The 12212-nt window shown below is 38.7% G+C and overlaps 1 protein-coding gene across 1 annotated transcript in view; it reads right to left on the bottom strand.

The window, feature by feature from the left end:
* LOC137439628 (rho guanine nucleotide exchange factor TIAM1) overlaps positions 1-12212 on the bottom strand; it is a 124872-nt gene that overhangs the window by 34915 nt on the left and 77745 nt on the right. Inside the window, exons 9-11 of the mRNA XM_078768487.1 lie at positions 11811-11996; positions 10535-10672; positions 6716-6848 (exon numbers count right to left, since the gene is read on the bottom strand). Coding sequence (XP_078624613.1) covers positions 6716-6848; positions 10535-10672; positions 11811-11996 — 457 coding nt within the window. The remainder of the gene's footprint in view (positions 1-6715; positions 6849-10534; positions 10673-11810; positions 11997-12212) is intronic.

Below are 12212 nucleotides of genomic sequence, written 5' to 3'. Positions count from 1 at the left end.
ATATACTCCTAGTCTTAAAACAGAAGAGATGTTGAATAGAAGGCTTAACACAAAGACCCCGCTAAATGTATCCTACCTTAAAAGAAGATGTCAACATGTTAAATTGGAACCTGTTACCGTAACTTCTGACCGTTACATTGATATGCTCGAAAACTTTCTAAGGCCACAGCTCGAACACCTTGAGCTTGAAGAACTCGATGTGTGGTTTCAGCAAGATGGAGCTACGGCACACACAGCTCGAAGATCATTGCAAGTGCTGAGGGAAATGTTTCCGGATCGGGTGATCTCGTTGCGTGGCGATGTTGGGTGGCCGGCCCGTTCCCCTGACCTCGCCCCTTGTGATTTTTTTCTGTGGGGCTACCTTAAATCACGAATGTATACTCATCGACCCCAAACTCTTGAAGCCCTTAAGGTTGCTATTTAGCAGGAGATAGCCGCTGTTCCACCCGACATGACCCGTCGAGCCATGGCAGCCTTCAGAAATCCCCTCCAAGCATGTATAGAAAATGACGGCCACCATTTGGAGGATGTCATCTTTAAAACATGATGAATAAAAACTGTATTGAATGAAGTTTCATGTGTGCAAATAAAATCTTGATTATCTTTAACCATTTTTTTTTCATTTACCTTTGAAATGTGGGAGGTTTTTTTGGGTCACCCTGTATGTCTTATGTTTTCTCTATTCCTAAGATTTTTCATTGTCTTTCCAAATACAGAATTATTCATCAATTTATAAAAGTCTTTCTCAAAATCAGTTTTTGCTTCGGTTCTCCTTTGAGTATTAAAATCAATATACTCCTTCATCCAATGACTTTGGTTAAACTGTATAACTCTATGGAATTTCTTTACTATCAATCCTGCCAATACATATTGCTTCAAGTTCCTTTGGTGTAAAACATAATTTTCTTTATCATATAATGAAGTTTTCTGTTGGTTTACCTTTTATATTAAATGTTCGTTGATAATCACTTAGCCATTCTTCTTTTGGACATTCTTTGGTAGGGGCATATGGTAGGTCGTCGTGTTTATTATGGAGTTCTTCAGGATATTTCAAATTAACCTCAAAATAATATCCAACTTCCGAATCGTCCAATTCTTTTTGTGAGGATGTAACGATGTTTTGTAAAACCTTTTCATAATCTATCTCTTCAACCCATTTGAGTCCTCCATAAGGTAGAGCTTGAGACATAGCCCATCCATACAAATTATTAGCATCGTAATACATCAGGTAAGAACTATCTTTCGTATCATCATAATTAGGAAGATACTTATTGTTAGCCTTAGCATATCTCTTAGAACATACTTGTGATATTCCGCCTCTTTTAGTCTCTTCTATCACCAAAAGCAAATCTACATCACTGATTAAATCCAGATTCTGTTTCGTCATTTTTAGCATGGCACTCCAAGCTAATCCGGGGGCTGTGTAGTAGTGGACGGGATCTAACCCATGTGATTGTTTATTATGACAAACTGTTCTAAAGGTTTCAAAGACGTCGGCTAGTAGTAAGACGTCGGTTTTAAGATACAAATCATGATACTCGCCAAGGTTCTTTATGTTAAACGTTTTCCAAATATTTTGTGCATGAGTATAGTCTTTATCTGTTATATGACATTTATTTAACTTGTTATAGAAACATTCTTTAGGGGGAAGTTGCGTTTCTTTAAATCTCCCAAATGAATCCATGTAATCGTACGGGTATATTCCCTTTTGTGATGAGTTCAATTTCTTTTTTATCTGATATATACTCTGAAAGACACAGAAAGTTTTTAATATTTGATGCCAGGGTAGATAATGGACTTGCCATAAATTTAAATGAGTCAAGTAACCTGATGTGAGTCATATCATATATATCTTTACCTTTTTCTTTGTTAAATCCTATTTTTGTATGTATTGTTTTTGTGAATGAAATGTAATCCTGATCTGTGGTAGGAATTGCTAAAATGTTTCCATATGTTTTTGAAAGCTCCTTAATAAATAGATGTGTATCATAATGGGCGTTGTTGTGAAGAAAGACCGGAATGAAATTGGGGGTTTTATAATTAAGATTACATTCATTATGGGCCGGACCCCTATATTGCCCAGTGAGATGACAATAGTCTCCAACCTTTGGTCTCCCAGTATTTTCCTTCCCATCAATTTTCTTCCCACAGATATGACGGATGCTATTTGGCTGCTTAAATTTTGTTTCTTCTGCTTTTTTAGGGGGTTCATCGGTTTATCTCATTATCTTTCTTAAGCGTACACAGTCCTCTTCTAATCGTTTTATAAACTCAGAAGCCACATCTTCTCCTCTATAAAGTTCTTGTTTGTTGTATTTGTCGCCAATGGATGATTTAATATAATGACAAAACCCACAAGGAGTACAGTCATGTGAAAAAGTAAGTACACCCCATGTAAAGTTTTGACTTTTTCAACATATTTCAACATACAGCTATTTGATCTTCATTTCAACAATATTGATAGATAAAGGTGATATAATATAACAAATATCATGAAACATTTACATTTTGTAGTCCATTGTATAATTTAAATAAACATAAATGCAAATTTCGCATATGGAAAAAGCAAGTACACCCCTACATTTATCACTACTTCAAATACATAAAATTAGAATCAGGTGTACCAGCTCAGGCGCAAATGATTAGAACATCGTTAGAGAGGATCTTGGAGGAACCTGTCTTATTTAAACCTCAGATATTTCATTTGGTTTGCTCTTTGTTGTTGAAGTGTGCGGCGTCACCATGCCTAGAACAAAAGAGCTCTCTGAGGCCTTCAGAAAGAAGGTTATAGATGCCTACGAGTCTGGGAAGGGATTTAAAAAGATCTCCAAACAATTTGAAATCAATCATTCGACTGTCCGGAAGATCATCTACAAGTGGAGAAGATTCCAAACAACTGCCAACTTGTTCAGGCCAGGCCGCCCCAGCGAGTTCAGCCCGAGAGCAGATCGCAAGATGCTGAAAGAAATGTCTAAGAACCCCAGAATGTCATCACGGGACCTACAGGTATTTCTTGCCACTGTTGATGTCAAAGTGCACGAGTCTACCATTCGAAAGAGGCTGCACAAATTTGATCTACATGGGAGGTGTGCCAGGAGGAAACCTTTGCTGTCCAGAAAGAACATCAGGGCAAGACTAAAGTTTGCCAATGAACACCTAAGCAAAGACCAGCACTTCTAGAACAATGTGCTCTGGACAGGTGAGTCAAAGGTAGAGCTATTTGGCCACAGTACCAGAAGACATGTTTGGCGAAAACCAAAGACAGCATTTGACCACAAGAACCTGATACCAACTGTAAAGCATGGCGGTGGAAATATTATGGTTTGGGGCAGCTTTGCTGCATCAGGGCCTGGGCAGCTCACCATCATATAATCCACTATGAATTCTTCATTGTACCAGAGGGTGCTTGAGGATAATGTGAGGCCATCTGTCGGAAAGTTGAAGCTCAACCGAAGGTGGACCTTACAACATGACAATGACCCTAAACATACCAGTAAATCCACCAAGGAATGGCTGAAAAGAAAGAAATGGAGGGTTCTGGAATGGCCAAGTCAAACCCCGGATCTAAATCCCATCGAGATGTTGTGGGGGGATTTGAAACGAGCTCTGCATGCAAGAAACCCCTCAAACATCGCACAGCTGAAAGAATTCTGCATGGCTGAGTGGGCAAAAATTTCTCCCAGTCGATGTCAGAGACTGGTAGACAGTTGTAAGAAACGCCTAATTGAGGTTGTTTCTGCCAAAGGGGGCAATACCACCTATTAGAGCCAAGGGTGTACTTCCTTTTTCACATGCGAAATTTGCATTTATGTTTATTTAAATTACACAATGGACTACAAAATGTAAATGTTTCATGATATTTGTTATATTATATCACCTTTATCTATCAATATTGTTGAAATGAAGATCAAATAGCTGTATGTTGAAATATGTTGAAAAAGTCAAAACTTTACGTGGGGTGTACTTACTTTTTCACGTGACTGTATGTTTTTGATATTTATTCATGGATGTTTCGTTTGGTTTTGAAGAAGTATCGTTTATCTTTTCAAGAATACATTCAAAGTCGGCATATATCAGGAAGGGGTATTTCATAGTTTTATCGAAATCTTTGAATGATATGTTTGAACCTTCTGCCGGCATATTAATTACGGTGGCTTTATGCATGACACAGTATTGTAAGTGTTTGTCTAATCTTTCTTGACTATTAAAGAAGTTGAGACATCGCTTACAGATGTATTTTTTAGCCTCGTGTTTGTTTATTTGTGAAGAAACTAATCTTCATAAATTTTTGATGTAAGCATAATGTGAATTTTCTTCCAAATTATAATATGGAAGGTCAATATGAGTTTCATCATTTTTATAGTTATCAGAAGTTTGTAAAACCTGAACTTTGTTTTTATCCGTTGGACCATAAACATTAATAGATAGATTATTCATTTTCTCAAATTTAGGAATAGCTTTCATGGACATGGGAAATGGTAAACCAGTAACATTTAACTCATTTTCATATTTCTCATAATGTGATACCCTTTGAACATGATGTTCAGCGGGATGTAAGTGTGCAAGAACAGACCATAGAAAACATTTATGATCTTTATTTTGAATATTAATAATTGCCTTTTTAAGCATTATATTTTTCGGCAATTCAATATAAGAAGAAGCTTTTAGCGGGGTTTGATTTTAGAACCTGTATATCGATGAAAAGTATTCTAGTAATAGTAAATCCACTACCCACAAGCGAATGATCCACCTGTTCTTGTTCTATAAGTTTATCATAAAAAACCACCTTCAGAGGCCATTTTCTCCCCGCAAGCGGGGGTTGGCCTTTTTCGGGGACCGTGGTTGTTGTTGTTTTTCGGTCCCCTTTTTGAAGCAATGTTTTACGGCCGGATGCCCTTCCTGCCGCCAACCCTTTTTGTCGCCTTTTACGACAAGCAGGGAATTACCAGTGAACTGGTACTCAATTAGCCGACCTCGGAAGGATGACAGGCTGAGTCAACCCCCCTGGCGTTAATTCAGCGATCGACCGGGATTCGAACCCAGGATCCTAGGATTCTAAGCTGGCACCCTAGCCGCTAGCCCAACACCAGGGATTTATAAGTTTATCATAAACGCCCGTTAATAAGAATCCCTGGAGTGACGCGATAAAGTAAGGTTTTGTTCTCATATAACGTTTTATAATAAGATCCCCTATTTCACTATTTGTTTTTTTCAATTCCATTTTTACTCCCATATAAAATTTAAGAGGTTTAATCTCATCCAAAACATTCTTTACACATAGCTTTTAACGGCGGGTTTGACTGTTTGAACCGCCTCAGCTATTGATTTTGGTTCTGGGGGTGGTAAATTAAAAATCCTTATTTTAATATGTCCTTTAAATGCCCCCATCACAGTCCTTAATTGTGTACCCCAACAACTTTATGTGTTTTTGTGATTTAAGATGAGTAGGAAAGCTCCTCTTCAAGATCGTCTTATCACAAACGCGACAATATTTTGTTTCTCGTTCGGGTGGAGCTACCATATGTAAAAGTTTGAGTGTGTGTTTTTGGGATTTAAGATGTCTTTTATGTTCACTTTTATAATCAGGTTTACAAACATCACAATACCATGTTTTTGGTTTTCCTTGTTCAAGTGGAGCCATCATCTGTGAAAGTTTGGCTTTGTGTTTGTTGGATTGAAGGTGTTGTTTAGAATTGTTTTATAATCGCGACCACAAACATTACAATATCTATTTTTTCATTTAAGTTATTCATTTGTATTATAATTCTCATCCTGTTAAACTAAAAATCAATTTTTTAGTTTTATGATTATTTTAGTGAAAATGACAAATCAGGAAATTCGAGAAAATCGTGAAATCTGACAAATCAGAAATTTTGAAAATCGATTTTTTTATTTTTGGAAAATTGTGAAATCTGAAAATTTGGAAAATTGGGAAAATCGAGAAAATGTGAAAATTGGAAAATAATTAATTAATTGGTCACCTCCGCTTTGTGGTGTCACTTCCTGTTTTTGGGTTGAGGCAGTTTCGGTTTGAGGGTAAGGGGGATGTGGGGAATGGGGGGGGGGGGAGTGGGAGAGTGGGGAGGGTGGCCTGGCCTGGAACCCCTATTTGGCAAATCATGAAAATAACAAAATCATGGAAAATGGAAATTTTGAAATTTGGGAGAAAATCGATAAAATCGCTAAAATAATTAATTAATTCGAACACTTCCGGTTTTGGGGCAAGGAGGATGTGGGGAATGTGGTCTGGGTCTGGCCTGGTCTGGAACCTACCGTATACATCTACTGACCCATGATGTCATATTTATCACTAAAAAATTATACACGAGTAGACGCATACTATGGTGAAATTTTCGTGTCAATCACACAAACGGTTGCCGAGAAAATGATTCCATGAATTTAAACAAGATGGTGCCTGTGTCACGTGACCTATGACGTCATAATTACCACTAAAAATTCTAGATGAGTTTACGCATACTATGGTGATAATTTTGTGTCAATCGGCGAACAACAAACGCCTTCCTGTATACCCTGAGTATCGTGTACTATGAACTCTCGTTTTAAGTGTAATCAAGATAATGTCCTAATATGTTTATTGCTCTTTTTGCGAAGAAAAACAGATTCTCATGCGATTCCTCCAACATAAAATTATGATCGCTTACAAAAATCCAGGACAATAAATATCATCAAATATATAAATCGTGGATTAAAATACCATCAGATGTGCATTCTTTGGTCGAATCAAAGTTTGCGAGTTTGTCAGTGCAGGGTGAAGTTCCTTCAGAAAAAGGAAAAGGACACGGTGGTTGCTCCAGGGTCTCCAAATAGTTGTTTTCTCCAACAAACACCTAGAAATGATATAAGGAGGACAAAGATAGGTGAGTAACAAGGGGGAAGCGAGGGAAACATCTCCTGAGACGAGATGAACATAATGTCAAAGCTCAATGAATTAACCTGACAAGTAATGCATGACTGACTGCATTGGTAGGAGTTTCATTATAAAGCAAAAAAGCGCCAGTTACAATAATTTTGAGTCGATAGGCATCACGGGCCTTGTGAAAATCAGCTTTACTGATCGAGGCAGCAGTCTGTAAACTTATACACCACTCAAATTGCTCTGTGGCATTCTCTCAAGCAAGGCTTAAACCCATGTCATTATTACAGATCTTTGTCCGAGGTTTTAACGATGTGTATATATGCATCAGGAAGAAGATAATTGGTTTTGGGTCGTTTGTTGTCACATATCTTTTCCTCACATATACTCTTGTGCCAAGCAGAGAGACAAGAAACACATAGAGAGAGAGTAAGGAGACACAAAGAGCTCAAGAGACTGGAGTTGAGAGGGAGAGATGACTTTGTGACCAAGGAGCAGAAATACTAACACTAACCAGGGATAGAATGTCAGTCAGAATCCAGAGCAAATGAGAAGACTGTGGAGCAATATGATCATTAAAAAAGCTACCAACAAAGCTACACAAATATTAATATACACCCTAGCTTAGGCAACGTCGCGCCATCCTCAGGGAAAGAGAGTGGCGTGTTAAGATGGTAGGGGGTCAAATATATTTTGTGTCCATGACTTGGAGCACCATGGGTACCCAATGCACGTATGACAATTTGAGAAAAATTAGCATAGCAATTTTCTATCTTGAAGTCAGAGGCCATTCATAGTAGAATTAAACCTTAATACTTCAAACAACCAATTATAATACTCAGTCATAAACTAAAACTGCAAGTCGTATAAGAAGAGATCGAATATAATGGGAAAAAAAATGCTATCTCTATACATAATGGGAACATGCATGCAGAGTTAGTTAATTTCTAATTTTTTTGTTATACAGTAGTACAAATTGAAGTTGAAGCTGAAGGGAAAGGTGTATGCTGCATGTGTGAGAAGTGTTATGATTTATGGGAGTGAGACATGGGTAATGAACGTAGAGCAGCAACGAAGGCTGGAAAGGGTGGAAATGTGAATGGTTCGGTGGATGTGTGGAGTATCGTTGAGAGAGAGGAAGACAAATGATGAATTGCGAAAGATGATGGGAATAGAGCCTGTGATGGATGCTGTGAAGAGAAACAGGTTGAGATGGTTTGGTCATGTGTTGAGGAAGGATGAAAGTGACTGGTTGAAAAGAGTGATGGAAATGAATGTAGAAGGAAGTAGAGGACGGGGAAGACCGAGAAAGACTTGGCTAAAGATGGTGGAAGAAGAAATGCGGGCAAGGGGGTTAACAAGGAGAGATGCAGAAAATAGGGCAAAATGGAGAACATTGTCATGGGGACCGCAAGGCTAACCCCCGCTCTTGCAGGGAAAATGGCCTTAAAATGCCTGTTGTTGTGTGTTGTTGTACAGTAGTACAAATCACAAAACAACGAGGGACTTGTTAGAAAACAAACATAATGGTATGTGTGAGCACCTTCCTTGAGATTCTAGTTAGTGTCTTCAGAAAGTATTCGCACCCCTCGACTTTTCACATTTGATAAATATAATTTTTTTTGTCACATTATCTACACTACATTATCCATGATGTCAAAGTGGATTTTTTTTTTTTTTAGAAATTTTTACAAAATAATTTAAATTGAAAAGCTGAAAAGTCTTGCGTCACTAAGTATTCAACCCCCTTTGCGCTGACACTACAAATTGAGCTCAGGTGCATGCAATATCCTTTGGTCATCCTTGAGATGTCTCTACAACTTGATTGGAGTCCATCTGTAGCCAATTCAATTTAATCGGACATGATATAGAAAGAAACACACCTTTCTATATAAGGTCCCACAGTTGAATACTATGAATGTATGAACTTATGAAATGTATGAAATGTATGAAATGTATGAAATGAATGTATGAAATACTATGAACAAAACTATGAATACAAGCATGTCAGAACAGAAACTCGACCATGAAGTTCAAGGAACTGTCCATAGATCTCTGTGATATAATTGTGAGGAGGCATAGATCTGTGGAAGGGTATAAAACAATAGCAAAAGTGTTCAAAGTTCTCAAGAGGACAGTGAGCTCCAACATTAGGAAATGGGTAGAATATGGAACAACCCATACTCTTCCTAGAGGTGGCCGTCCGACAAAACTGAGCAACCTGGCAAGAAGGATCTTGGTAAGGGAGGTGAACAAGAATGCAATATGACAGAACTACACAGTTCCTCACCTGAGATTAGAGAACCTGCCAGAAGGACAACAGTCTCTGCAGCACTTCACAAATCTAGGCTTTATGGAAGAGTGGAAAGAAGGAAGCCACTCCTGAGAAAAAGGCACATGACAGCATGGCTGGAGTTTGCAAAAAGGCATGTGGAAGACTGAGAGCATGAGATAAAAAAATATTCTGTCATCTGATTAGATGAAAATTGAACTCTTTGGCCCAAATGCAAAGTGCTACGTTTGACAGAAACCAAGGACAGCTCATCACCCATCTAACACCATCCCTACCATGAAGCATAGTAGTTGCAGCATCATGCTATGGGGATGCTTTTCAGTGGCAGTGACTGGGAGACTTGTAAGGAAAGAGGGAACAATTAATGGAGCCAAATACAGGCAAATCCTTGAGGAGAACATTCTTCAGAGTACAAAAGACCTTAGACCGTAGCGAAGATTTACATTCCAACAGGACAATGACCCCAAGCATACAGCCAAAGCAACACTGGAATGGCTTCAGAGCAAGAACCTGAAAGTCCTTGAGTGGCCCAGCCAAAGCCCAGACTTGAATCCCATTGAGAATCTGTGGAAAGACACCGATGCTCCATATCCAACTTGACAGAGCTTGAGCAAATCTGCAAGGAAGAATGGGAGAAACTCCACAAATCCAGATGCGCAAATCTGATACAGACATACCCAAGAAGACTCGAAGCTGTAATCGCTGCCAAAGCGCGTTTCTACAAATTATTGACTCAGAGGTTTGAATACTTCTGTAAATGAGATATTACTGTATTTAATTTTAATTATTGAAAAAAAAAATTGGAAATAAATAGCACTTTGACATCATGGGGTATTATGTGTAGATCAGTGACACAAAATCTCAATTTAATCCATTTTAAATTCAGACTGTAACACGACAAAATGTGAAAATGTCAAGGGGTGTGAATACTTTCTGTAGGCACTGTAAATATTGGATCGCCCATCAAAGGTGTCATTCTTTGTGATAAAACTTGATTCAACAAATGCTCCTTATAAATGGGTTGTTAAGAAAGACTCGTTTAACCAGCTCAGTGGTGTAATGGTCAGTGTCCGCTATGAGTCTGGGATATCGATGGTACGATTTCTGGTTGAGTAATACCAAAGATTTTAAACATCGTATGTGCTGCTTTCTTGCTTGACACTCAGTATCTTACAAAGTATAGAGCATGGATAAACATCCTTAAGTTGGCAATAATAGTGCAGGCTTTGATGGACCGAATGGCCTCCTCTCTTAAATTGGAGTTTCTTGTTAGGGAACTCATACAATAATATTGTGATAATTTTTCTTTTCATGCCATAACACAGCATCTGGTACTTTCTATCTTTATCCTAGCTGTGTGGCTTTACCTCGGTTGTGGTGCGGTGTGATGCATGGTTGAGACTATCTGATCCGCGTAAAGAGGAAAATAAGCCCTTTTTGCGTGGAGCGGAACGACTGAGCGTTGCGGGGCGCTCCCAGATGGTACCGTCATCACGAGAGCAAACCTGCACAGTACACAAGTGAAGAAGCAAAAGCACAACATCTCAATCAATTGAGTGGACAAATTGAGTTGAGATGAGTCTTACGAAAAGAGTATTAAGATGATAAACAAATAATAAAAAAAGAATGAATAAATACAAAAACTATTGTGATTACAGTTTTCAGGATGTCCAATGAAATGTCCTTCCAAAGTTTAAATTGAGAAATATCGGTCATGGCAGAAGAGCCGAGTTGCTGGACTTCAGATTTGAAAGTTTTCAGGATTTATATGTACGTAAAGTAACTGGACACTTTTTGTGTACTTCATGAAGATTGTGGAAGAGCTTGAGCACAATGGAATGTAACAAAATGGAAAAGGTGAAATATCAACAGTAGAGCAGAAGCAGAGTGCAGACTGATTGAGATGGCAATTATACAAGGTGTGACAATAAAAGTTCCAGGACTGATGTTTTTTCTCGACAGATGGCAGCACTGGCTTGGTTTTCGTAATTGGACATGCATCGCAATATTCCTATCAATACTGTGTTAGCTGTTCTATTGATCAGTTGTGTTTCGTAGCCTTACTGAAGTTTTATTAAAATTATTAGTGTTGCAATCGTGTTCTGAAGATGAACGACAAATTTATGGAACAGAGAATCATCATCAAGTTTTTGGTAAAACTAAATGAAAGTAGCACAGACACTTTCAACAAGTTGAAGCTGGTATACGGGGAAGACGCAATGTCAAGATCACGTGTGTTTGAGTGGGCCAAGAGTTTTGTGGAAAGGATAATGGACATGAATGAAGATGCGTGGTTGGACGCCCATCAAATGTCAAAATGGACGAAAATGTCGAAAGGGTGAAAATGTTGGTCCGATTATGACAGACATCCGAAACTCAAATGAAAGGAGCTCATTTTGCATCAATAGAAGAGATCCAAAGAGCCGTGACCAATGAGATAAATGTCCTTTCATACAACGACTCCCAAGGGTGCTTTGAAGCATGGCAGCGACATTGGCCAGCATGTACAGACTCCCAACGAGATTATTTTGAAGGTGACCACTAAACATAATTGGTGTGTTTGCAATAAAAGTTACTATTGCTTTATTCCTGGGACTTTATTATCAGATCTCATACAACAGAGCAAGTGGCTGAGGGACGTACCAGTGCGTGCAAAGAAGACACAGAAAAGGATGCGAGGCGGGCGAGGGCAAGCTTGGTGGAGCGACTGGCCATGGAGAGCAGTGGCTTTGGGTTGGGAGGCTCTTCACCCTGCAGGCTCGCAAGATAGCAACGATGTCGGAACAGCTCCACTTGGAGACCCTCCAGGTTTCTCTCCCACTGTTGTATCTGAGGTAAGAGCAAAAAAGAGAATAATTACAAATTGAAGAGGTAGCATGAGGTGAGAAAGGATGGAAAGAAAATAAAGAAGATGATGAAGAAGAAGACTGATGCATAGGGCTGCCGAAGCAGTTTATTTGGCTATTGGGAACTATCCTGGATGGGTCGACGCTCCAACACAGGATACTTGAATGGATCATTCTTCCCAGTAAGCTGGTACTCATT

The sequence above is a fragment of the Myxine glutinosa genome, chromosome 14, assembly GCF_964187855.1.
Source record: "Myxine glutinosa chromosome 14, kmMyxGlut1.1, whole genome shotgun sequence".
NCBI lineage: Eukaryota > Metazoa > Chordata > Myxini > Myxiniformes > Myxinidae > Myxine > Myxine glutinosa.
This window is presented reverse-complemented; position numbering and strand designations above follow the sequence as displayed.